Source organism: Aethalodelphis obliquidens, unplaced genomic scaffold (genome assembly GCF_003676395.1).
Source record: "Aethalodelphis obliquidens isolate GAN/ISIS:26980383/991018 unplaced genomic scaffold, ASM367639v1 scaffold2, whole genome shotgun sequence".
Classification (NCBI taxonomy): domain Eukaryota; kingdom Metazoa; phylum Chordata; class Mammalia; order Artiodactyla; family Delphinidae; genus Aethalodelphis; species Aethalodelphis obliquidens.
The window spans coordinates 33966794-33994424 of record NW_020837946.1 but is presented as its reverse complement, the minus strand read 5'-3'; the positions used below and the strand labels follow the sequence as shown (position 1 = coordinate 33994424).

The window sequence follows — 27631 nt, the reverse complement described above, 5'->3', positions numbered from 1 at the left end:
TCCGGGAGGCCTTTCCAACCCCACCTCCTTCCTCCCCCTCCCCCTTGCCTCGTTACAAGGGATTTTTCTCCGGTTGTAAGAACCCGCCTCAGTAATTGGAACGTGTGAAGTTAGGCAGTCTAGGGGTCTTGGCATTGGGAGCTTGGTGACTGTGATGTTGCCAGAGTGGAGCAGGTGAGTGTCTGGTGCAGAAGTGGCTTCTGGATACCACGTTGCCCACTCAAGGGGCAGATCAGACCTGCAGAGTGGAGTCACCTCTGGGTCCTGCTAGGGGCCCAGATCTTGGACTGGGTTTCTCTCTGAACCACAACCACTGACTTTGCTACTTTTTAACTCTGAGGAATCTCTGGTTCCTCTGCTGCCTCAAATATAGACACACTGTCTCTCTCCTGCTGGATTACTTTGGAAATTCTACAAGACTTTATTTACCTACTTATGTTTAAATTATTTTCTGTTTGGCCTGGGGCAGAGGGTTAAGTTAATCACCCTGTCAGATCCCTATTCCCTGTAGCCCTTGGTCTCTAAGACTTACGGGCCCCTCTCCCCTGCCCTGTTCTAGGTACTTTCTTTGATTTCCCCACTCCCACCCTATCTCCTACCCTCCCAAAGACGACCCTCTAAATCTTTTGATACATATCCTTGAATTGTTCTGTATCTTTGCAAAATGTGTCCTTGTTTTGTGTGTGTACGCTACTTTTTAAACTGTGTGATCAGGAACAAGAAAGTAATTTCTCTGTACCTCTGTTTCCTCATCATTAAATGGGATTAACACTCCCTCATGAGGTGGCTGTGAAGATTTAAGTTGATAACAACAGCATGAGCCAATTAGGACAGTGACTGGCACTACTAAGTATCCAGTAAGTGTTAGCAATTATTATTACGTATTAGTATTATTTGTATTGTATTTTGCTTGTTCCGTTTCTGACTTTTTTTGTTTTTCAAGTAAGCACTGTATTTTAAGTTCTGTGTAATTTGCCAGGTCCCACTTTGTAACCACTACTTATTATTCCATGATGGACGGTCTCCCAATCCTATATAAGGACTATAGGAGAACTTGCCCACCAATCTTTAGCCTGATCCAGCTTGCAAACCTTTGCCATTCTGATAGGTACAAAGTAGGGAGCTCGTTGCTTTATTTTGGCACTTCCCAGCTTACTCATGAGTCTGAGCGTCATTCGTACACTTCGGCCATCTGAGTATCCCTGTCAAGGAACCCTGTGTCCATATCCATTGTCGTTCTCCAGGGTTTCTTTTCCTCGTTGATTTGCAGGAAACCTTTGTATGTTCTAGATATTGCTACTCCTGTGGCACATCCTGGGAACGGGCATGAAATATTTGGTCTCTGCCTTTGAGAAGCTCACAGCCTCGGACAGGAACCAGCCACAAAACAGCAGGATGAAAGCTGAGTGTATGCTCAGGAAGCCACAGGAAAGAGTCAGGGAGCACATCCTGGGCTAGGATTTAGCCATTAACAGGATTTCATTCTGTCACTGTGCTCTCACTCAGAGTTCTCGGGGCAGAGTCGAGGTAGCAAAGGGCACAATGGGACCACGGCACCCTTCCCTAGCCCTCTGCAGGTGGAGGGGCACTTTCAGACATCTCATTAATCCTCTCAGCCGTGAGCTCTGCCCTCTGAAAGCTAATATTCCATTTGGGGAAAGAAAAAAGGCAGTTTCAAAGAAGAGAGGTGTTTGATTTTTTTTTTTTCCTCTCTCTAGTTTTATCATCAGAAAACATTTCAACTGACTGAGAGCAAAAAGACAGGGCTAATGTGTGCTTTGTTCTCCAGGGCCAGTCCATGGTGAGGGCCCCAGGATTTGTCTTTTTTGGTGAGCTCGACTGGGCCTTTTGGGAGGAAGGACTATGATTCTAGTGTTTTCTGGGCTGCTGAGGGTGGGGTCTTGTGGCCTCGGGGTCATGGAAGTGATCGTGTATGTGAGTGTAGATGGGGAAACCAAGAGAGTTTCTGTGAGGGTCGGCAGACCCTCTGAGAGCTGTGGTGAGGGCCCTGCAGTTTACAGATCCCAAGACCACTCAGGAGTGCTCAGTGAATATTACTGAATGAAACCATTAAAGTCTTCATAATGAGCCCCTAAAAATCTGTAAGTTCCTGCAATATGAAAAGAAAGCGTTCTTAGCTATCATCCAGTTCAAACTGGCTCCTGTTGGAGTGTGGTAAGGAGGCCCCGAAGAGAAACTGACCCGTCCAAAGTCACACGGCCCGAGCCAAAGCTCAGGTGGCCAGGGTCCCCTCCCGGCACCTGCCTCCTCTTCCACAGGCTCCCTCTTGGCGATCTAGACGGGGGTGCTGCCTGGAGGCCGGCCTACCTCACTAGTGACTCAGGAGTTTCGAAAACAGGAAGTAAGTGAGCTGTGCTGTAGGTTCTTCATTTGACTTCATTCTTTTCTTAGATGTGCCAGGAGAGAGAGGCCTGTGAAGCGGCTGCCGCTGTGAGGGTTCTGGGACTTGCCTCTGGTAAGGTTGGATGGGCTTTTAGAGAGGAAAGTTTTTGATTCTAGAATTTTCTAGGCTACTGAGGGTGGAATCTGGTGGCCTCGGGGCTCATGGGGTGATCCTTGTATATGAGTGTAGATGCGGAAACCAGGAGAGTTAGCAGTGCTTCCCAGGGCTGTAGTGAGGGCCCACGGGTCCCTCCAGCTTCAGTTGATGCATTCCTGATTTTGGGGGGGAATACTCCAAGTTCAGTTATCTGTACAGATGCCTCATCCTTATGCCGAGTTGTCAAAGAATAGAAACCAAAACTCAACTCTCAACAGTCTTTGCTGCTATAGTTTACCAATCTGCCGACACTCAGACCACCAGTATAAACACACACGTACACATAAACAGACACACACATAAACAGAAATAGTGCTAAGAACTCAATTATTTATTTATTTTTGAGAAATTAAAAGGGCACAGGACAGTACCAGGAATAATATAATGGCAAGCATCGACTGATAATCAGTACTTGTGGGGTTAAGCGTTTATAGGTGGAGTTATAAATTCCTTCAGTTTGGCTGGCTCTGAGTTTTGTCGTGATTTGAACACCTTTCCTGGGCTGTGTGATAGCCCTGGCTGGGACCCTGCAGCGGAGAGTGTTTGTGTGCAGGGGGGACACCTGGCAGGTTCTGGGGGAACCCCAATTGGGGGTGGTCATCCTGGACTGGAGGGAGTAGTCACCCTATTGCTTAGGGGTTTGGGCCTGAGAGCGGCTTTCCAGTACTCTCAAGCTTTGAACGAGGTAACGGATTTTTGTCTCAGAAGAGTAATGCAAATTTTGGGTTTATTTTCTCTAGCTTTGAGGTAGTTTTCCGTATCACCAAAAGAGCTAAGAGGTTGCTAGAATGTCGCTAGAAGGATTGTTTGTGATTAGATGAGATTTATTTGCAATTTAATTGTGGCACAAAAGGCAGTGCTTATTTGGGACTCTGGGGTGAGGTGCTGAGGTCTGAATCCGGGCTCCAGCATGTACCGGCTTGGTTTGTAAGGTTCTGACCCTCTCTTTGCTTTTGTAGATTTGTTAAGAACTCTTGTTTCTGTGTTTTGGGGGTTTCTTTAGTCTTTTAAAATTTTAAGTAATTCATAATCTTTAAAAATATTTTGATTATGTGTCTTTCTTCATTAAATTCCTTCACTGGCTTCCAACTGGAATCAGAATAAATTCTAAATCCTTGCAGGGTCTGTCATTGAGACCCTTGAGTGAGATGCTCAAACCTGGGCCTGACGCCTCTCAATAGCTTATTTCTGAACTGATTTTTCACAATAGTAAAATGAGGATGATAATAGCAACTTCTTCAGAGGATTGCAGTAAGTGAGACAAGAAAAATATTTTTATGTTTATATGGTTATATGTTATAAACGCATCATAATATAAAAATTTATATCAAAATACTTTGGGGCACACATTTATTATAAAAATATTAGATATACTTATATATCATAGAATACAAATATATTTATATTGATTTATCATTGTTATATAATTGGAAATAAAAGAAAAATTCTGGAGGGCTTTCCATTTCCACCCCTCTCTTCCACCTTGTATGCAATATAAACCAATATATTCAAATTTATCTTCAAATTTATATATTCAGCATATGTATATGCACACACATTATATATGTATATATATGTGAACATGTGAATAAAATGGGAAAAAACCCACCAAATTTGACCCCAAAATTACTTCTAAGTTTTTCTAAGTGATTTTTATTTTTCTTTTAAAAGTTCTCTAAGGAATAAATGTTACTTTTACTATTTTAGGATGAGAAAAATACAACAATGAATATTCTCCTTAAAATATTACTCTAACAAAGTTTCTAGCTCATGAGCACATGCAGTTAAACCCAGGGCCCATAAAAAAAGAAGTGCCTCTTGGTCCCTGTTCCTATAGAGCCAGAACCTAGAGGTGGCCCGTTGTTAATGGTATAAAATCTAGAGCAGGTAACAGTGCTTCCCAGGCACTACGATCAAAGAGATGTGTGACCTAAACAAACAAAGACAATATTATACCACAATGTGTTCTGGGAAAAGCTGGGTCAGAAAAGAAGCCTTGCCAGCACTTTCCCTACTAAGTGTCCATTTTAATATGATGCAAAAATAATTTAGAAAGCATTGTCAGGCTATTGCAAAGATAATGAAACGAGTGAGGTGAACTGGCCATAGAGGACAGGAGCCCATCATGTTATATCCAAATTCACGTCATCCTGGCCTTGGATTGGAATTTTTTGTATACTGTCAGAAAATGCTATTGAATATGTAACAAAAGCCTTAAAAATCTTTATTCCTTTTGTCTCAGTAATCCTATCTCTAGGAAATTATTCTAATAAAATAATCGGAGGTATACATGGAGATTTGCATTTTAAGATCATCCTAAATGTAATCAGAGACTGGTTAGATAAATTCTTGCCCATTCATATGATTAGATGCCTTATAGATTTAAAAATCCATGCTGTAGAAGAAAAAATAAAGACATCAAGATGCACTTATAGTATTATCAGTGGAAAAGTCCACGTATACCTCAGAAATATGGTGTTTAAATATGAGGGAAAATATATATGCGTAAAATATTCGGTAGGAAGGACAGTAAGATTATTAGGCGTTTATCTTTGTTTTTTATTTTACTTTAATTTTTTAAAAGTTGAAGTATAGTTGATTTACAATGTTGTGTTAATTTCTGCTATACAGCAAAGTGATTCAGTAATACATATATATACATTCTTTTTTTAATATTCTCTTCCATTATGGTTTGTCATAGGATATTGAATATAGGTCTCCATGCTATGCATAAACACTTACATCTGTTAACCCAACCTCTGACTACATCCCCGCCCCAACCCCCTCCCCCTCGGCAACCACAGGTCTGTTTCTGTTTCAGATAGATTCATTTATGTCATATTTTAGATTCCACATATAAGTGATATCGTATGGTATTTTTCGTCCTCTTTCTGACTTACTTCACTTAGTATGATAATCTCTAGTTGCATCCATGTTGCTGCAAATGGCGTTATTTCATTCTTTTTTATAGCTGAGTAATATTTCATTGTATATATGTACCACATCTTCTTTATCCATTTCTCTGTCAATGGATATTTAGGTTGCTTCCATGTCTTGGCTATTGTGAATAGTGCTGCTATGAACATAGGGGTGCAGGTATCTCTTTGGATTAGAGTTTTGTCTAGATATATGTCCAGGAGTGGGATTGCTGGATCATATGGTAATTCTATTTTTAGTTTTCTGAGGAACCTCCATACTGTTTTCCATAGTGACTTTACCAACTTACATTTCCACCAACAGTGTAGGAGGGTGCCCTTTTCTTCACACTCTTTCCAGCATTTGTTATTTGTAGAGTTTTTAATGATGGCCATTCTGATCAGTGTGAGGTGATACCTCACTGTAGTTTTTATTTGCATCTCTCTAATAATTAACGATGTTGAGCATCTTCAAATGTGACTATTGGCCATTTGTCTTTCTTCTTTGGAGAAACGTCTCTTTGGGTCTTCTGCCTATTTTTTGATTTGGTTGTTTTTTTGTTGTTGATTTTATGAGCTGTTTATATATTCTGGAAATTAAGCCCTTGTCAGTTGCATCATTTGCAAATATTTTCTCCCATTCTGTAGGTTGTCTTTTCATTTCGTTTTTGGTTTCCTTTGCTGTGCAAAAGCTTGTAAGTTTGATTAGGTCCCATTTGTTAATTTTTGTTTTTATTTCTATTGCCTTGGGAGACTGACCTAAGAAAATATTGGTATGATTTACATCAGAGAATGTTTTGATTAGGCATTTTATCTTTGGATGATAGAATTATAGGTAATTTTTATTCTCCTTTTTATCTTTCCTGTATTTTCTAAAAGGAATACAATAAGCATTGTTATCATTAGAAAGAAAATAATTGCAGAGGGGAAAAAAAGGAGATTCTGCTTTCATTTGATTCTTTGGTTGATTTTATTCTGTAAAATGATATTTTAGCAATGGTTAGAACTTATTGGAAGATTTAAGGACACTGGACCTAATGGTTTTAAACAGGGCTGGACCCAGTTCTGATCCTTTCCAGTTTCATATACTGGAATAAAAATAGTTATTTAAATAGAGATTTTAATTTAAGTACATGTATATTTAGGGTAATAAAATGGTAAAGATTTACACAGTGCAAAGAGTATAGAATGTAAAGCAAGTCTCTTCCTGTCCACCCCCCAGACTTCTAGCTCCTCTCCTCTCAGGCAACCACTGAAGCAGCTTCCTGTGTATTTTCTTCAAAGATCTGTGAATACAAAATCTAGGCACTTTATGAGTTTGGTATGTCTCTTTCCAGAATTTCCTTATCTTTTATTTTCTGCTTTAATATATATGTCTGTAATCACTGAAAATCTAATTATGTTGTTTGAGTTATTTCTAAAAAGTAGATGTATGATTTTGGTTATATTGCAACTTGCTATTTTCACTGTCATAATAACATATCTTGAATATCTATCCATTTTAATTTCAAAAGTTGGAGTGCATTTTCTTAACTGCTGCATAATATTCTGTAGGATGACTATGCTTTAGTTAATTTAGCCATTCCTTTATTGGAGGACATTTGGGATGTTTCTGGTTGTTCAGGTTTATATATCGGTCTGTGGTGAGACTCCATGTACAAACCCTGTTGAGCACGTGTGTGTCTATGGAGTGTGATTTAAGGAATAAACTTGCTAGTTTGTTCCCTTGAATGTCTAGAGGTTTTGTTTGTTGAACTTTGAACGTATGCTTTTAGGTGCAGCCCAAATATTTAAGGTATCTTTCCTATATAAAAGTATTTTCATGATAATTGATTGCTTTTGCAGTGAATAATCTAGGCTCTGCAGCCTTTGTGAATCCAGTGTAAAACAAGATGTATCTTTCTAAGACACTGTCCCTCCAGTTTCCTAATCAAGAAAACTTGTCTAAACAATAATGTCAGCTCTAGATTAAAAGGGAGAAAAAAAGTTTTGCCCATAATTCCAGTTCTAAGAAGGAAATAATCAGAGGTGTGCACAGGATATATGAAAACACCTCTCAGTGAAATATTATTTTTAATAGTAAAGGAACAGAAAATTGCTTAAAATGAATTTTGATATCTCCACATGCTGGAAATCAAGAAATATTAAAAATATGCCAAAGAAGAATATTTATGGTAAGGGTAAATGTTCATTCTAAATATTAAGTAGGTATAAAAAAAATACAGATGTACACGCTTGGATGTGCAACCTGATTCTAATTTTTATATAAATGTGTATTTGTGTGTATGTGATGTATGATAATGATAACCATGTTATAATTTATTGCATTTTCAATTTTTACCGGAAAAAAAACCACCCCAGTGTTCTGTAATCAGGATTGGGGGGAAGTAATCAGGATTGTTTTTTTAAAAAAATACTGTTTTATTTTATTTTAATTAATTAATTAATTATTTTTATTTTTTGCTGCATTGGGTCTTCGTTGCTGTGCATGGGCTTTCTCTAGTTGCAGCGAGTGAGGGCTACTCTTTGTTGCGGTGCGAGGGCTTCTCATTGTGGTGGCTTCTCTTGTTACAGAGCACGGGCTCTAGGTGCACGGGCTTCAGTAGTTGTGGCACGAGGGCTCAGTAGTTGTGGCTTATGGGCTCTAGAGTGCAGGTTCAGTAGTTGTGGTGCATGGGCTTAGTTGCTCTGCAGCATGTGATATCTTCCCGGACCAGGGCTCGAACCCGTGTCCCCTGTGTTGGCAGGCAGATTCTTAACTTCTGTGTCACCAGGGAAGTCCCAGGAAAGGTGTTTTTAAAAAGAAAAACTAAAAGCTTCAAAGTCTTTTGGGCCACTTTTAAAAAATATTAAAGTTTACCATAATGTTTGTATTTTAACATCAGAGATACAAAATACACAGGTCCTGGTTCACGCCATCACCCCTCAAGTGATAGTCAGGATTTGTGGTTTCATCCGAGAATGTCAGTGAATGCAGGGAGCTTAAAAATTTAGGAGCCTTGGGGCTTCCCTGGTGGCGCAGTGGTTGAGAGTCCACATGCCGATGCAGGGGACACGGGTTCATGCCCCGGTCCGGGAGGATCCCACATGCCGTGAAGTGGCTGGGCCCGTGAGCCATGGCCACTGAGCCTGCGCGTCCGGAGCCTGTGCTCCATAACAGGAGAGGCCACAACAGTGAGAGGCCCGCGTACCGCAAAAAAAAAAAAAAAAAAATTTAGGAGCCTTGTTTCAGGGAGGAAAGAGGTCCAAACAGGTTAAGGTTATTTGAGTAGAAAGTGCCCAGGGGCACAGAGTCTGTGGGAGCAAGCAAATGATGAAGCTGGACGAGAAGTTAAAGGTTTTCTAGTTCAGGGTTTGCAGATGGTAGCCCTGAAGTAAGGGAGCATCTGAGTAAGCCTTCAAGGAAGAGTTCTTCAACGTTGAAGAGGTGGAAAATCACTGCTTCCAGATGAATTTTCCAGGGAGGAAGTGGGAAAACCAGGAGGGTAAGAGAAGTGTTCAGGTCACATGCCCGGTGGTGTCCGGCCCCACAGCCAATGTCTTTCCTTCTTTCAGGTGAACTCGTCTTTGTTTGTTAGTTGCTGGTCGTTACTCTAAAAGCACGATAGGTGTTGTATACTCACAACACTTCAGGAGATATTGCTCTTTTGATCCCACCTTACCGAGGAGGAATCTCACCCTTGTAGGCTGTGAGCTGCCCAGGCCTGGGCCAGTGCCCCAGCTGGGTTCTGGTCCAAGTTCTTTCGGACCCCGCAGCCCCAGACTCTGAACCACCACACTGCCTGCCTCTCCGACAGTCAGCTGCAGGTGAGATTCCTGGCTTTGACAGTGGCCCTGTAGCCCGCCCTGGGGATCCAGGTCCCAGTTTCGTTCCTATGATGTACCCGATACAAACCCTGCTCCAAGGGCTCCTGTACCATGAACATGGGCCTATCAGAGCAGGGGAGGTGAGGGAGAAATTGGCCAAGGTGACTCAAGGGGCTCGAGAAACCCCAGACCTGGGGCTGCTTGTGTGAAGGTTGTCTGGGGTTTCCTGAAACACTGCCCTCTCTTTTTTTTTTTTTTTTTTTTTGCGGTACGCGGGCCTCTCACTGTTGTGGCCTCTCCCGTTATGGAGCACAGGCTCCGGACGCGCAGGCTCAGCGGCCATGGCTCACGGGCCCAGCCGCTCCGCGGCATGTGGGATCTTCGCAGACCGGGGCACGAACCCGTGTCCCCTGCATCCGCAGGCGGACTCTCAACCACTGTGCCACCAGGGAAGCCCCCCTCTTTTTTTTTTACCTGCTCAAACATGTAAGTATGTGAAAATACCCCATAATCTGATTTAGAGACTGTTTGTGTTGAAAGGCTGACCGAGTTCTCTTGGTTCCGTTTCCAGTCTTGGGGTCTTGACCAGCTGTGGGTGCCTGTCCTGAGGCCCTTGGGGGAGAGCACTGCATCATGTCCTCCTGCCACCATTGTTTCCATTAGACCACATGACTTCTCCCACCTCCAACCCTTCCAATCTGTCCTCCACACTTTATTTTATTTTTTTAATTTAATTTTTATTTTATATTGGAGTAGTTTCTGGTGTGAAGCAAAGTGATTCAGTTATACATCTACATATGTCCCCCACACTTTAAATGTTAATCCCTAATTGGATGACGTCACGCTCATGTTTACAATCCTTTCTTGGTTTCCCATTATATCCAGGAGAGAGCCTGACCCCGTTGACCCATCATATGAGGCCCTTTATAACAGTTCCCGGCCACAGCTCCATCCCTTTGTCTCACCACTCCCTCTCCCAGACCCTTCATGGTTACTTTATTGAGCTCCCTTTGCCTGCCTGAACTGACTTGAACATTCTTGCCTCCAACTTTTGCATAAATTATTTCCTTCAAAAATTGTCCTTCACCATCTCCTCCCCAGAGGTGACTTCCCTCCAGGAAGCCCTTCTCCCAGGCTGAGTTAAGGCTCTTTCCTCTATATTTCTACTGTGCCCTGGTCACAGCTCTCTGACCACTGGCTAGTTTGTAAATCTACCTTCCAAAAACAGTAAGCTACTTGAGAGTGGGAACCTGTTTGTTCGTTTTCTTGCCTGTATCCACAGCATAATGTCTGGCATATAGTAGATGTAATAGCATTTGATAGGAACAAATCAGTAAGTGGTAGTTTTCTTCCTCATCTGAACATAACATTGTATTTTAACCTAGGTAACAACTACATTCTCCTAACGCTTGATCAGCATGAATTTCAACAGATGTCTGTATAATATTGGGGAACAGCTGGGCAGTGAAGACCTGGCTGCCCTCAAGTTCCTGAGCCTGGACTACATTCCACATAGGAAGCAGGAACCCATCAAGGATGCCTTGGTGCTATTCCAGAGGCTCCAGGAAAAGAGAATGTTGGAGGAAAGCAACCTGTCCTTCTTGAAGGAGCTGCTTTTCCGAATAAATAGACGGGATCTGCTCACCTACCTGGACACCAGTGTGGAGGAGATGGAGAGGGAGCTTCAGATGCCGGGCAGGGCCCAGATCTCTGCCTATAGGTGGGGAGAACCTCCATGGTGTGGAGCTGGGACGTGTGGGTTGAACGGGCACATCTTTATGGGCAGGGCTGATGCTGTTTGTAGGTTGTCAGTATGGTGTGACTTTGGAGCCTTTGGGAAGATGTCCCACCACAGTCAGATTAAGAAATTTAGAGACTTTATGTAGAATTCAGAGAAAAATATGCTAAAACCATAAAATAAAATTTTCTTTCCAAGGTGAAACATTACCTATAGGTATGCCAAAATCCAAATAGACACTTTTTAAACGTTCTAACTCTCTCTCTCTCTGTTACGTATCTGTTATCTTGATGCCTCTGCCTCTGATGCCCATACCATGCACTTCTTTGCCTATTATTGAATAAAGCATCGCTACTTCCCACCTGAGACGCCCTCCCACCTACTTTTGGATGACTATGAAATTCTCAGTAGGGTTTTAGGCTTGTATTCCATACCTTAAGACTTTTGTTACCAAGTTCTTAAGTAAGCTGTGTGTTGCCAGTCATTCTGGATTGGCCAGGCCAGACCCCCGCAATGAGTGCTTTTTTTTTTTTAGGGTATAAGATAACCATTTTTAATCTATGCCTGGCCATCTGGAAACCCCCATTGTAATAACCGACCATTGTAAGGTTAAACAGCTTCCACAGTTTTACTTCATAAGCCATCCTGTAACGCTCAATGACTGCTTAATCCCTGTGACCCCAGATGCTGTCAGAACAGCAGTGGCTTGGGCTGTCTGTCCTGCCAAAGGCTTAACACAGTAGAGAAGTTAATTCCTTATAGTTCTGGAGGCTAGAGGCTAAAATTGAGGTGTCAACAGGATTGATTCCTTTTTAGAGGCTCTGAGGGAGAATCTGTTTCATGATCCTCTCCTAGCTTCAGGTAGTTGCAGGCAGTCCTTGGTGTTCCTTGTCTTACGGATGCATCACTTCAATCTCTGCCTCTTTCTTCACCTTGTCTTCTCCGCTGTGTATCTGTGTCTTAATTTCTCTCTTCTTTTAAAGACACCAACCATTGGATTAGGGCCACCCTAATCTAGTATGATCTTATCTTGGCAAGATTACATCCACAAAGACCGTTTTCCCAAGTAAAGTCACTTTTACACGTTCCAAGTGGATGTGAATTTGGAAGGAGAGTGGGGAAGGATACTATTCAATACTGGGTAACTTTGGCTCAATAGAATTGTGAAGTCCTTGTAATGAATTTTTTTTCATTAAGGGATCAATTAATCATAAAAACAACAGCCCCATAATTAGGAAAGCTAGAGGGCCTCATCTTGTGTCCCCTGTCTTGGTCTTTTGAAGGTTGCACTCCTGCCATGTGAGCAAAGCCAAGGCAACTTCCAGTGCAGACAATGACATGGGCCTCTCTGTTGGAGGGTTATGAGTGTCTAACAAGGGCAGGATCTGTCTGTTAAAATCTTCAACATGTTAACTTGGGAACAAAAGGGTCAGCACAAGTAAAATCTCCTGCTTGTTCATCATTGTTGAATATCAAGTAAGAAAAAAAAATGCTAGTGTGGCCACTTCCCATTTATAAGATATTTAAAATTTCAAATTATCATTGCTACCTATAAAATTAGTACCTTATAAACTATCCAGATTTATTTCTGGACAATGATGGTACAAGAAAGCCAGTAGGTTTCAGTAATGAGGAACGTAGAAGGGCAAAATACCTTGTGATAAAGTTAAAAGGGGAGGTAGCTTTTGATTGGACCCAATCTTGGTCAAACTGAGACAGTTTTAGAGAAATACTTCTAGGGTAGAGATTCCATGAGAAGAAGGATGAAGCAGGTGATAATACTGAGTAACTTCTGTTTCTACACTACAGTTGATCATTGAACAACATGGGGGTTAGGGATGTGGACCCTCTGCACAAAAATCCACTTATAACTTACAGTCGATCCTCCATATCTTAGGTTCCACATTTGTGGGTTCGACCAACCGCAGACTGTGTAGTACTGTATTATGTATTTATTTATTTTTGCGGTACGCGGGCCTCTCACTGTTGTGGCCTCTCCCATTGTGGAGCACAGGCTCCGGATGCGCAGGCTTAGTGGCCATGGCTCACGGACCCAGCCACTCCGCAGCATGTGGGATCTTCCCGGATTGGGGCACGAACCCGTGTCCCCTGCATCGGCAGGTGGACTCTCAACCACTGCGCCACCAGGGAAGCCCTGTATTACGTATTTATTGAAAAAAATCTGTACATAAGTGGACCCGCGCACTTCAAACCTGTGTTGCTCAAGGGTCAACCATGTTTTTATTTTTAGAATTTTAATTTTCTAATTTACTTTTGAAGTTAACATGTTTTTGTATTAAAGTTATTTTCCTTTGCACCATCATAGTAAAAGGTTTGCCGACTTATAAAACTTTCCTTTGTTCATTCAACAAGCATATCGCAAGAGCCTATCATAATTTAGGAAATAATAATGCCTGTCATGTTTGAACACTTAGTGTGTTGCCAAAGGTTGGTTTAAGTGCTTCAGGTAAACTTATTCATGTAATCCTCAACACCTCCCAGAGGGGTAAATAGAGTATTATCTACAATCTACAGATGAGGGGGAAAGATTGTGTAACATGTCTAAAGCCACACAGCTCATGGATGGTGGATCCAAGGTTCCAACACCAGGAGTCTGGGTCCCCTGCACTTAAGCACTATATCTCATGACCCTCTAGGCTTATGGAAACCAAAAGGGCACTGATCCCATTCTCAGGGAACTTGGACAGCTTCATAAACAGACAATTATGTGTGTTACTCTTCTGGCGATGCACAGGCAGGTACAGCGGGGTGAATACAGCCTTGAGGACAGTCAGGCAGTGCTTGAGCTGTTAGTGGATGAGTGGTTGTCTGCAGACGGACAAGGGGATAGGGGTGGGAGGAGGCCCAGCATAACAGGGTGAGGGGCAGGGCAGCTGGGTGTGTTTGGAGAGGAGATGGGGAGACAGCAGTAAGGAGCATCCAGAGATGAGGAGACAGGCTGGGCTCAGTTCACAAAAACCTGTACTCCAGAAGGAGGTGTTTGGCCTTCCTACTGAAGGTAGCGGCTGGGAGAAGCCTGTACTCCAGAAGGAGGTGTTTGGCCTTCCTACTGAAGGTAGCGCCTGGGAGAACATTGACTAGTTTTAATTGAGGAATTCCATCTGATTTGCATTTTGAAAAGCATGATATCCAAAATCAAAGCTTTTTTTCTATTGCAACAAGATCTTGATTTTATAGCGAAGGACAAAGGAAAAACACAATTCATTTAACTGGAATTAACTGAAAGTCAAAGTTGGAGAACTTTAAATTCTGTTAAGAGTGAGATAGTTGGGCATGAGCCATTTGTCTTCAGTGTCACTACACCAGCCTCTTTCCAAAGACTCAACTCATAAATCATGTCATTATCTGGCTTTATTTTAAAGGGAGGCCATAGGAATCAAGTCCACTGTGACTCGGATGGGAAATCGGTTGGGAAATCATTTAAGAAAATATTTCTAAAGTGTTTCTGTTTCCCACTTCAGGGTCATGCTTTTTCAGATTTCAGAAGATATGACCAAACAGGAATCGAAGGACTTCAAGTTTTTTTTGAGGCAGGAGATCGCCAGATATAAGCTGGATGATGACATGGTAAGACCTGGTGTCTGACCGAGGTTTAGTCCTGAGGGTGAGTCAGCCAGTGGGGATTTCTGAGACTAAAGAGAGCGCTTGTCAGTAAAAGCAACATGAATTCTCACTTTTTAACTGGGGGGAAGAAGAATGCTGTCAGGCATAAGTGCTGTAGATATGATGCCTCTGTATACTGTGAAGTGCTGCTCACATTAATTACCAGGAACAAGGCAGAGTGAGGAGCAAGGGGAGAAGGCTGGTGTGGAGGCACAGGCAATGTGGCGACCTTGCAGAGCCAGGAGAGACGGTGGTGGGCCTGAGATCGTTTCCCCACTTCTGCAGTCTCTGAAACAACCTGGGACCTGGAACTCTGTGTGTGTGTGTGTGTGTGTGTGTGTGTGTTGTGATGTAATGTTGTATGTGTGTGTGCTTGTCTGTGTGTGTATGTGTTATGGGGACACTCAGCCTGGAGATGATCAGGTGGCAGAGGCAATGGAGGGTGTGAGGCAGTCCCCAGGGCTGTTGCCATAGGGACCAGGCTGTCACATCTCAGCCATGCACTCAGGCTGCTTCACTGTCTTCACATAAAGGTGTCCACAGGCAGTTTCAGCACAGGGCCTGGGCCTGGGGACTAGGTGACATCTGATGTGACTTCTCCTGTGTCTTCTTATTTCTATCTTTCTGGGCCAGAAATCATGAATTGCCTCCCTAATAATCTACTGATTGGCTTTATAAGGCCAGGATGTCCTCTCAGGAGGGTTGGCTTGGGAAGCTAGGGTGGGTGCTTAGTTTGGAGAGAGTGGAAGCAAAACAAAAAGTTAATCTAAAAGCCAATATGGCTCCATCTAATCTTCCAACTTGATTTCTCCTCCCTCTAGACCTTGCTTGATATTTTCATAGAGATGGAGAAGAGGGTCATGCTAGGGGAAAGAAACTTGGACACCCTGAAAAGAATCTGTGAGCAAATCAACAAGAGCTTGCTGAAGAAAATCAACGATTATGAAGAACTAAGCAGAGGTATAAATAACCTGAGAGCTGTGGATCAGCAAAATGTAGTCTTAAATGGACAGACTCCTCTATGTCACAGCAGTTTCTAATCAAATATGTGTGTTTCTTTTTAAATTCAGAGCAAGGAATGAGCCTTGGAAGAGGTCCAGATGAATTTTCAAACGGTAATACTTGCAGATATGTTTTCGAGGTTTATTTAGTTAATTTACTTCCTGATAGCCTCATTGCCTCCTCTCCACAACCTTCTACCACATCCGCATTTTGTTTTTAATAGGGGTAGAGTTGTTTTACAATGTTGTGTTAGTTTCAGTGAATTGAAGTAGAGTTCCCCGTGCTATAGAGCAGGTTCTCATTAGTTATCTATTTCCTACCTATTAGTATATATATGTCAGTCCCAATCTCCCAATTCTTTCCACCCCCCGTTTTCCCCCTTGGTGTCCATATGTTTGTTCTCTATGTCTGTGTCTCTACTTCTGCCTTGCAAACCAATTCATCTGTATCATTTTTTCTAGATTCCACATATGTGTGTTAAATATATGATATTTGTTTTTCTCTTTCTGACTTACTTCACTCTGTATGACAGTCTCTAGGTCCATCCACGTCTCTGCAAATGACCCAATTTCATTCCTTTTTGTAGGCTGAGTAATATTCCATTGTATATATGTACCACTTCTTCTTTATCCATTTGTCTGTTGATGGGCATTGACATTGCTTCCATGACCTGGCTATCGTAAATAGTGCTGCAATGAATATCAAGGTGCATGTGTCTTTTTTTAAAATAAAATTTATTTATTTATTTTTGGCTGTGTTGGGTCTTTGTTGCTACACATGGGCTTTCTCTATCTGTGGCGAGTAGGGGCTACTCTTCTATTTCATTTGTTTCTGCTCTAATCTTTATAATTTCTTTCCTTCTACTAATTTTGGGTTTTTTTTTTTTTTGTTGTTGTTGTTCTTCTTTCTCTAGTTCCTTTAGGTGTAAGGTTAGATTGTTTATTTGAGATTTCTCTTGTTTCTTGAGGTAGGATTGTATTGCTATAAAGTTCCCTCTTAGAACTACTTTTGCTGCATCCCATGGGTTTTGGGCCGTCGTGTTTTTTTGTCATTTATCTCTAGGTATTTTTTAATTTCCTCTTTGATTTCTTCAGTGATCTCTTGGTTATTTAGTAGCATATTGTTTAGCCTCCATGTGTTTGTGTTTTTTATAGGTTTTTTCCTCTAATTGATTTCTAATTTCATAGCATTGTGATTGGAAAACATGCTTGATATGATTTCAATTTTCTTAAACTTACCAAGGCTTGATTTGTGACCCAAGATATGATCTATCCTGGAGAATGTTCCATGTGCACTTGAGAAGAAAGTGTAATCTGCTGTTTTCGGATGGAATGTCCTGTAAATATCAATTAAATCTATCTGGTCTATTTTGTCATTTAAAGCTTGTGTTTCCTTATTTATTTTCTGTCTGGATGATCTGTTAAGTGAGGTGTTAAAGTCCCCCACCTTTATTGTGTTACTGTTGATTTCCCCTTTTTATAGCTGTTAGCATTTGCCTTATGTATTGAGGTGCTCCTATCTTGGGTGCATATATATTTATAATTGTTATATCTTCTTCCTGGATTGATCCCTTGATCACTATGTAGTTTCCTTCTTTGTGTCTTGTAACATTCTTTATTTTAAAGTCTATTTTATCTGTTATGAGTATTGCTACCCCAGCTTTCTTTTGATTTCCATTTGCATGGAATATCTTTTTCTATCACTTCACTTTCTGTATGTGTCCCTAAGTCTGAAGTGGGTCTCTAGTAGACAGCATATATACAGGTCTTGTTTTTGTATCCATTCAGTGAGTCTGTGTCTTTTGGTTGGAACATTTAATCCATTCACATTTAAGGTAATTATGAATATGTACGTCCCTATTACCGTTTTCTTAATTGTTTTGAGTTTGTTTTTGTAGGTCTTTTTCTTCTCGTGTTTCCCGCGTAGAGAAGTTCCTTTGGTATTTGTTGTAGAGCTGGTTTTGTTGTACTAAATTCTCTTACATTTTGCTTGTCTGTAAATCTTTTGATTTTTCCATCAATTCTGAATGAGATCCTTGCTGGGTAGAGTAATCTTAGCTGTAGCTTTTTCCCTTTCATCACTTTAAATATATTCGGCCCTTCCCTGTTGCCTGTGGAGTTTCTGCTGAAAAATCAGCTCATAACCTTACAGGGATTCCCTTGTATGTTATTTGTTGCTCTTCCCTTGCTGCTTTTAATATTTTTTCTTTTTTTTAAAGATTTTTTATTTATTTATTTATTTTTATTTTTGGCTGTGTTGGCTCTTAGTTGTGGCACACAGGATCTTCATTGAGGCATGCAGAATCTTTCACTGCAGCGTGCAGATTCTCGTTGTGGTGTGTGGGCTTCTGTGTAGTTGTGGTGTGTGGGTTTTCTCTCTCTAGCTGTAGTGCACAGGCTCCAGGGTGCATGGGCTCTGTAGTTGTGGCATGCAGGTTCCAGAGCACACGGGCTCTGTAATTTGTGGCACACGGGCTCTAGTTGAGGCATGTGAACTCAGTAGTTGTGGCACATGGGCTTAGTTGCCTTGCGGCATGTGGGATCTTAGTTCCATGACCAAGGATCGAACCCATGTCCCCTGCATTGTAAGGCAGATTCTTTACCGCTGGACCACAAGGGAAGTTGCTAGTATTTTTTCTTTGTATTTAATTTTTGATAGTTTGATTAATATGTGTCTTGGTGTGTTTCTCTTTGGGTTTATCTTGTATGGGACTCTCTGTGCTTCCTGGGCTCGATTGACTATTTCCTTTCCCATATTAGGGAAGTTTTCAACTATAATCTCTTCAAATGTTTTCTCAGGCCCTTTCTCTTTCTCTTCTTCTTCTGGGACCCCTATAATTCGAATGTTGGCGCGTTTAATGTTGTCCCAGTGGTCTCTGAGACTGTCCTCAATTCTTTTCATTCTTTTTTGTTTATTCTGCTCTGCAGCAGTTATTTCCACCATTCTATCTTCCAGCTCACTTCTCCATTCTTCTGCCTCAGTTATTCTATTGATTCCTTCTAGAGTATTTTTAATTTCAGTTATTGTGTTGTTCATCGCTGTTTGTTTGCTCTTTAGTTCTTCTAGGTCCTTGTTAAACATTTCTTGTATTCTCTCCATTCTATTGCCAAGATTTTGGATCATCTTTACTATCATTACTCTGAATTCTTTTTCAGGTAGACTTCCTATTTCCTCTTCATTTGTTTGGTCTTGTGGGTTTTTACCTTGCTCCTTCATCTGCAGCATATTTCTCTGTGTTCTCATTTTGTTTAACTTACTGTGTTTGGGGTCTCCTTTCTGCAGGCTGCAGGGTCATAGTTCCTCTTACTTCTGGCGTCTGCCCCCAGTGGGTGGGGTTGGTCCAGTGCCTTGTGTAGGCTTCCTGGTGGGGGGACTGGTGCCTGCATTCTGGTGGGTGGAGCTGGATCTTGTTCCTCTGGTGGGCAGGGCCGCCTCCAGTGGTGTGTTTTGGGGTGTCTGTGAGCGTAGTATGACTTTAGTCAGCCTGTCTGACTAAAGGCTGGGGTTTAGACTAATGGGTGGGGTTGCATTCCTGTCTTGCTAGTTGTTTGTTGTGAGGCATCCAGCACTGGAGCTTGCTGGCCCTTGGGTGGAGCTGGGTCTTACTGTTGAGATGGAGACCTCTGGGAGAACTCTCGCTGATTAATATTCCCTGGGGCAGGAGTTCTCTGGTGGTCCAACATCCTGGACTCAGCTCTCCCACCTCAGAGGCTCAGGCCCAACACCTGGCTGGAGCATCAAGACCCTGCAAGCCACATGGTGTGGAAGAAAAGAAAAAAAAAAAAAGAACAGACAAACAAAACCCCAAGTTGAATGGTAAAAGCAAAACAAAAAACCAATCAAAAGCAGAAAGCAATCTAAAAAAAGGCAAAGAAAGCATAAAACACACAAAAGAGATAAAAAAAACATAAAAACATAAGAAAGGTGAAAACAAAAGGAAAAAATACAAAACAACAAAAAAGTAAAAATTGAAAAATATAAAATATAGTTAAAAAGAAGATAAAAACAAAGGAAAAAAGAAAAACAAGGAAAAAGCACGATATAATGACAAAGTAAAGTAGAAAGAGGAAAAAAAATAGAGTAAAAAATATATTACAAATAAAAGTATAAAAAGAAAAGAAAAAGTACATAAAAATTAAAAGAATAATAAAAAACAATAGAACAAAGTGAAAAAAATAATAGTAATATTGATATTTTCCTGTGGCCTCACCTGTCAGTGTCCTTGCTCCCACAGTGAAGTGCAGCCAATCCCTGCCTGCCTGGGAAGTCCTCCAGTACTTCTAGGTGGGTCTCTGGACCTGCTGTGGGCTATGTAGGGCCAGCTCAGACTCTGACCTGGCCCAACTCTGGCGTGTACTTGCCCCCAAAGTCCACAGTTGCCCCCAAAGTCCACAGTTGCCCCCAAAGTCCACAGCCTCAATTGCAGGAACACTCATTGTCTATTCAGATATTCCACAGATGCAGGGTTTACCAAGCTGATTGCAGGGATTTAACCCTCTGCTCCTGTGGCTGCACAGAGAGATTTCCCTTTCTCTTCTTTGGTCCCACTGCCCCTGGAGTTCAACTTTGGTTTTGGTGCCGTCTGTGCATGTGGGCCACCCTCAGGCATCTGTTCCCCACCCAGGCAAGAGGGGGCAAAAGCAGCGGCTGATTAGGGCTCACTTGCTCACTCAGGCTGGGGAGAGGGAGGGCTACAGCAGTCACAATTGTGACCACTTCTCCATCTTTTTTTTTCATTTTGTTTTATTTATTTATTTATTTATTGGAGTATAGTTGTTTTACAATGTTGTGTTAGCTTCTACTGTACAATGAAGTGGAGTTCCCTGTGCTATATAGCAGGTTCTCATTAGTTTTCTATTTTCTACATATTAGTGTATATTTGTCAATCCCAATCTCCCAATTCATCCCACCCCCACTTTCCCTGCTTGGTGTCCATACGTTTGCTCTCTACGTCTAAGTCTCTATTTCTGCCTTGCAAACTGGTTCATCTGTACCATTTTTGTAGATTCCACATATATGCGTTAATATACAATATTTATTTTTCTCTTTCTGACTTACTTCACTCTGTATGCAGATGACATTTGCATGTTAATGGACCTGTTCTCCTAATAGCACTGGCTACTTTTCACCTTCTCTGCACATTGGAAGATATAAAAGGCACTGTCAAAAGACAAAGACCCTGCAGCCCCAGGCCAGCATGTTTGAAATAGGGGCAGAGTTAGTTAGTGATAAGATTTTCCCTTATTCTGTGAACTGCAAGGATATTATGTTCAAGGTGGTCTGTGAATTTTCTTTTTTTTTCTTTATTTTATTTTTTTAACAAATCCTGACATTATTTTTTAAAAAATTATTCTATTTATTTTTAAATTAAAAAAATTTTTGGCTGCATTGGGTCTTCTTTTCTGTGCATGGGCTTTCTCTAGTTGCAGCAAGTGGGGGCTACTCTTCGTTGTGGTGTGTGGGCTTCTCACTGTGGTGGCTTCTCTTGTTGCAGAGCATGGGCTCTAGGCATGCGGGCTTCAGTAGTTGTGGCACACAGGCTTAGTTGCTCCACGGCATGTGGGATCTTCTCAGACCAAGACTCGAACCCATGTCCCTTGCATTGGCAGGAGGATCCTTAACCACTTAGCCACCAGGGAAGTCCTGTGAATTTTCATTTTAAAAGGGACTTTATGTTGTCCTGGGTGCTACATCTTTCCTCACCAAAGCACCTTCCCTGCCTGTGTCATTCCAGATATGTCACAATTGTTCATAAGTAGGGACTCCTTTGAAATGCTGGCCATGTCGGACTCTCCAGGAGAAAAGGACAGTGAGTCACAGGTACGGGGAAATTCCCATTCCTTTTCTCCTTTGTGCTGCAGATTCTAGTTATTGTGTTCCTGAGGTTTTTTTTAGCTTCCAGATAAACTAATAAGGGACAGAAACTTATTGAAAATGTTGAGAACTGTAGAAAAAAATTCACAAAAGCACAAGTTTAAAATGTGACTTTTAAACTTTGAATTTTGAAAAGGTTTCCCATGTGTTAAATTTCTATTTTAAAAGCGAAGATGTTGGAATAGTTGGAGAGTAGAGGGGTGGGGAGCCTCCAACCTGATCCTTTCAGCAGCTGCATCAGCCTAAATGGGAGAGGGCTTTGGGAGAAGAGTCAGCAGGATTAGAAAAAGCAAAGTCTTCTTTTAGCTCGGCATTTCAAAACAGTTTCTCCTTTGCGATTAGGGGTAAGCAGCACATGCTAACGATCTAGTTGTCTCTATGATCTCATCCCAATGAGCTGGCCCAAGAATTGCCTTTCTAGATATCACTTCTGTTTCTGTAACTTTCAGCAATTTACCACATTGTGGCTCAGCAGCCCATTCACTCTTCCTTGTGGTGGGAAACAGAGGAAACCCTGTATGCCTAACGTCTAGTGGGAGACTTGAAATTAAGCTTAGGAGAGACCGTTTGTTAGTGGATTCCTGAGCAAGTTACCAGACCTCTCTCAGTCTGAACATCAAGGATTAACTGAAGTCATGTGGCGCTTTGTAAACAGTAAAAGCACTCTGCATGCTTTTATCCCCACCCGTCAGCTAATGACACTGAGTGCAAGAGAGATTCGTTAACTTGTCCAAAGTCTTCAGGTTATTAAGTAGTAGAGCCAGGAATTTGGCCCCCTAGTCTGGGGCCCTTTTCTCCACCTTGAGGAACTGCATGGATTTTCCAATCAATGCTAAATATCTCAGCACTGAAACAACCCCAGGGAAGTCAGGAGGTCACAGGGTCACCTCTGATTGATACTGTCAAGTAGTAGAGTCTGGATACTGTAACCTGTAGCACAGCCAAGACCTGCCTGCCTAGCACATCTGTCTCCTCGAGTCACTTTGGTCCTGAGATCCAGATTAAGTCATCAGCTTGAAAAATCCTGGGACCATGCTATGCTGTGTGATGGGCAGGCCCTCACCTGTTAGCCCAGAAGCATGGATGAGTTGAGCAGAGAGCTGAGGGAATCACAAGGTCTCAAAGGGGCAGCCCAGAGACAGCACCAAGACAGTCATTCATCCAGGAACTCCTGATTGAGCTCTCACAAATTAATAATAATCCTAGTCCCTGGCACAGATGTTCACTGCCTTGAGCAGAAATGAGAATAAATAATACCAGTACAATGTGGTGACAACACTATTAATATAAGTGCAAATGCTCAGGACGCCCAAGTATTGGGACACTGACTTTCCACACTAACTGTGGGGAAGAAGTCTGCGATCCTTGTCGGGGATGAGTGGAAACTAGTTCCTTAGGGGAGCAGTGCCAAGTTGGGGTGGGGCTATGGAAAGTGCACTTGCATCCCAGTTTGGCTTAGGTGACGCCTAACCTCTTACTAGGGAGTTGTTTGTTCACGTCTCAAGTGTTTGATCCACAGAGTCAGCTCCTGGGCTGGATTTTTGTTTTCCAGACATCGAACACAGTTTACCGAATGAAAAGCAAACCTCGGGGATACTGTTTGATCTTTAACAATTATGATTTTAGCATAGCAAGGAAGAATGTGCCCAAACTTCACAGCATGAAGGATAGGAATGGAACAAACTTGGATGCAGGTACAGTAGAACCCAAAAGAGAAATGAAATATTTCTGATATCTATGTTTTTGTCAGAAGGGGAGAACAAAAGCTGTATCAACAGGGCCACATGTTTCAAAAAGATGGTTATAACCGTATTTCCCTGTGGAGGTGAACAACATTCTTACATACTTGTTAGTTTTCTGCTTTTGTTTTTTTTAATTAATTTTAAAAATCAAAGCAATGTATATATAAAGATAAAATATCAAATCTTACTAAAAAGCTTATAAAAAGCAACAATAAACTTTGTTTTTAATTCCACTAGATGAATAGAGCCTCTATAGAGTGTATTAGGTGTTGGGTGGAAAACATTGCTTTGGTATCAAGACCATTTACGGAAGTTGTGTTTATAAAAGTTGGGCTGTGAGTACAGCAGAAATTGAGTCCTTAACAGAAATAGCATTTTCAAATGTTAAACTAAACAGAAAGTCTTTGGCTCAGCCTTTTTCGGCTAAGATTGAGAGCTTACAAGTTAAATGAAAAATAATTTGCATCATGTGAACATAGAAATGGCTACAACTAAAAGCAATAAAAGAAAGAATTCAACCCAACCATTGTGATATTAAGAATTTTTACTTGATCAAAGAATTTTTGAAAATGGTGTTTATGAGTCATAACATCAGGTAATTACTTATTTTTTAAATAAAGTAGTTTAGAAAATAAGATAGGTTGATTTTAATCATCAGGACTCTGTGAATGGTTTCTGTTAACATTTGTTTATTCAAGCAAATCTATTCTAAGTTTTTAAAAAGCCACAGAACTTAAGTTCACTGACTACATCACTCATCATCGTATATCTTGGTATTGAAGAAAAGGTTTCAGGCTTTCGATTTTCATTTACTTAATATTTACCATGAAAACATTTTTTATTAAAATGGCCTTGATTGTATTTCTGATCAAGGGTATAAAGTAGCAATATGTAGGATGAATAAGTTTAGCAATCTACTGTACAGCATGATGGCAATAGTTGATAATGCTGTATTGAACATGAGAAGTATGCAAAGAGACTATATTCCAGGTGTTCTCATCACACACACACACACACACACACACACACACACACACACACACACACATGCAAACAAAAGGTAACTGAGTGAGGAGATAAATTATTAGCTTAACTGTAGTAATCATTTCACTATTCATATCATTATGTTGTACACCTTAAATATATGCTATTTTTATCTAAAATAATCAGACAGGCAGCCTGAAAAATGTTGAAAGACTTTGACTAGATCAATTAGAGCATTTGGGGGAAACTAATGTTAAGCATGTAGAAAACAAAGCAGTGAAAAAATAATGCTATTGCTAATTCCAGGAAAGACAAAAAGCTTAATAAGAAAGGAAGCATAATTAAAGAATATTATGTTTACATAGTATTAGTAATACATATATTTCTGTTGCTTCAACTAAACCTTGTAAATGTATAAGAGCACCAAGCACTCATCACCCACAATAGGAACTCAATACAAAAGTCTAAAATTTATAAACGAATAAATAGAAATGAGCCCAAATTCATTACAAAATGGAGGCTAATACCAAAAAAAAAAAAAATAGCTAAAAGTTGAAAGTGGCTTCCTTCATAGAAATGGCTGGACAGAACATGACTGGGTAAAAGGAAGGAGTAGAGGGGGGTAGCTTTTTTGTAAAGCTTTTTTTGTAGCTTTTTAGTTCTACTTGACTTTTAAAACATTCATATCTCGTATTTTGATGAACAATTTTGAGAGGGTTCAGGATAAAATAAGTATGGATCTTTTATTAAAAATTTGTTTTTGCTTTTTTTCTGATTATGTAAGTATTAGTTACTTTTTAGATTGGTTAGGTAGTAAGCCTAAATAATAGCTTGTAGACTAGTTGAGAAAAGACAACAGGCCAACAATAGCAGTCTCCCCTTTCTCTTTTGCCTCAGGGCTGGGAAATATTTTCAGCTAGTGGCAGTAAACATTAGAAGTCTATGGAATCCAGCCACTAATATAGAGGGTCTTGTTTTTAAGTTCTGGTTCAGATTCTTATCTGATCAATGTTCTCTCTAGTCCTGGGTTGTGGTCTGGGAATTCTTGCGGTGTAATATGACTTTTCTTGTTTCACTTTTCAGAGGCTTTGAGAAAGACCTTTAGTGAGCTTCATTTTGAGATAGTGAATTACGAAGACTACACTGCGAAGAAAATCTGTGAGGTTCTGAAATCCTACCAAAGCATGGACCACAATGACAAGGACTGCTTCATCTGCTGCATCCTCTCCCATGGAGACAAAGGCATCATCTATGGCTCCGATGGGCAGGAAGCCCCCATCTATGAGCTGACCTCTTACTTCACTGGTTCAAAGTGCCCTTCCCTTCTTGGCAAACCCAAAATCTTTTTTATTCAGGCTTGTCAAGGGTATAACTACCAGAGAGGTATAGCTGTTGAAACTGACTCAGAACAGAAGGAAACCTATTTAGAAATGGATTCATCACTTCAGAAGAGATATATCCCAGATGAGGCTGACTTTCTGCTGGGGATGGCCACCGTGGACAACTGTGTTTCCTACCGAAGCCCCATGGAGGGGACCTGGTATATCCAGTCACTTTGCCAGAGCCTGAGAGAAAGATGTCCTAGGTAATTTTTGCTTATTCAACACTTCATTCATCTTTAAATGTCTAGCTGTGGATCATATAACTGTAATTCTCAGGTCAGTTGCAGAGTGGGAAAGAGGGCAAGTTTACTGATGGAAAAAACTGAAATACTTACTGAGGAGTTTCTTTTATTTAGCACCTCAAAGGACAATCAGCATATCGTAGAGTGGGAAAGATGGCAAAGTCATATAGTTTATCTCTGTCTTTAGGCAGAAATATGACTGAACCCACTCAACTAGTTTGGAATTTCCATGTTTAACATCCTCCAACCCTGTCAAAAGTTCTATAATAGCTGACCAACCTCGGACCCTCTTGTGGGTGATAAGTGCTAAAGATCAGAAACTTTTTCTATTCCCACAAATTTGCTTTGAAGCCCACAAAATGTGGGAAAATAACTTTCCCTCATTTATTATCTTATGTTTCCTTTATTTAAATGATGGTTTTGTACGGCACAGTTCACCAAATGCACACACAACCAGCAGATAAATAGCAAGGAATCCTCTGTAGGTTGCTTCTAGTTCTGTGTCTCATTATGTTTTAAGTGTATGAAGAGCAAGAATTTCCCATGGCAGATGAAGGACTGAACCATAACACCCACACTACATTTTCATTTTGTAACTTAGACCACGAATCCTGCGAGGTTCCAAGGGGTTAGCTACAGAAGTGAATAAACAGGTTGCCCAACTAAACTGATAAGAGAAGCTGGTGAGAAAGCAGTGGGGTGGCTGCAGGAGACTTTCAATTTCCACTTGCCTAAAGTTTGATGCGGCCACAGATAAATCCACAGAAGCAATGCCAATTTGAGGCAGAGGATGTTGGGGGGGGGGCGTTGAGGCGATTGGGGGTAAGTGACACATACATGGAGCAGAGTGAGGTGCAAATAGGTCAGGAGGCAAAGAAACCAAATCTGATGTTGACAGTGAAGTTTGTGATGGTCATAAGATATTAAGCTCTGAGACAACTTCTTTACCTAGAAAGCTGTGGTTTAACATCTTGTTATTTCAAATGCCTGTTGTTTTGAGGGACATAACTGTCACTAATCACAGCAGATGATAGGGTTTACCAGTTGATTTTTCCCCCCATAGATGGTCACAAGGTTATGTTATGTTTTTCAGGGGTGAAGATATTCTCACCATCCTTACCAAGGTGAACTTTGAAGTAAGCAATAAGGATGACAAGAAAAATATGGGCAAACAGATGCCACAACCTACTTTCACACTGAGGAAAAAACTCTTCTTTCCCCTTAATTGATGCTATTGTTTAGTTGCATAACTAAACAGTAATTAAAATGCTGCTATTTTATTCTTTCTTTCTTTCTTTTTTTTTCTTGATAGCTGGAAGTCAAGAGAATGGGAATCAGGACAATATAATTTTCATGCAAATTCAATCTAAATCTCTGGCTTTGCAATAGCTAGACAGTCATAGCTGTAGGCATGATTTTAATTGTATCTTTAATTTGATGAGAAGGTTTAAAAATGAACTTGTAGTAGATACAAAAAGTATAGTAAGTTTAAAAGAAATGTCAAAGATCACTGAGGGGGATATTTGTGATCTGATCTGGCTAAAAAAAACCCTCATGTGTTGAGGTTGAGGGTATAATGCTCCCACATCCAGCCTGATTGCTGGTGGTGAGTGTGACAAACTATCCCAGAAACATGTGAGCTTCTTCTCCTGCACCATGAGCTGACTTTGCTTTTCAGTGGTGAAAGACACCACTGTTTAGACTTAGATTTCAAAAACCTAAGCATGATTTTCCTTGTTTTTATTACTCATAAGTACAGTA

The 27631-nt window shown here is 41.0% G+C and overlaps 1 protein-coding gene across 10 annotated transcripts; it reads left to right on the top strand.

Annotated features, from left to right (window-relative positions):
• CASP8 (caspase 8) lies at window positions 1–27631 on the top strand. Of its 10 annotated transcripts, none has more exons than XM_027124170.1 (11): window positions 4–174; window positions 2413–2476; window positions 9031–9282; window positions 10668–11002; window positions 14503–14608; window positions 15466–15604; window positions 15715–15759; window positions 21381–21466; window positions 23040–23214; window positions 25330–25831; window positions 26964–27631. In XM_027124170.1, the coding sequence occupies exons 4-11, from the start codon at window positions 10701–10703 to the stop codon at window positions 27097–27099; spliced, it is 1491 nt and encodes a 496-aa protein (XP_026979971.1). In that variant the 5' UTR covers window positions 4–174; window positions 2413–2476; window positions 9031–9282; window positions 10668–10700; the 3' UTR covers window positions 27100–27631. The 10 variants fall into 10 exon arrangements, with proteins under 10 accessions (XP_026980020.1, XP_026979971.1, XP_026979984.1 ...); XM_027124198.1 differs by having other exon boundaries at window positions 7–174; window positions 23073–23214; XM_027124183.1 differs by lacking the exon at window positions 2413–2476.

Coding starts and splice junctions, on each gene's coding strand:
- CASP8 (XM_027124180.1), top strand. CDS start 10,701: ATGAATTTCAACAGATGTCTGTATAATATTGGGGAACAGCTGGGCAGT. Junction 15,760..21,380: donor TCCAGATGAATTTTCAAACG/GTAATACTTGCA, acceptor GTGTCATTCCAG/ATATGTCACAATTGTTCATA. Junction 21,467..23,039: donor AAAAGGACAGTGAGTCACAG/GTACGGGGAAAT, acceptor TTTGATCCACAG/AGTCAGCTCCTGGGCTGGAT.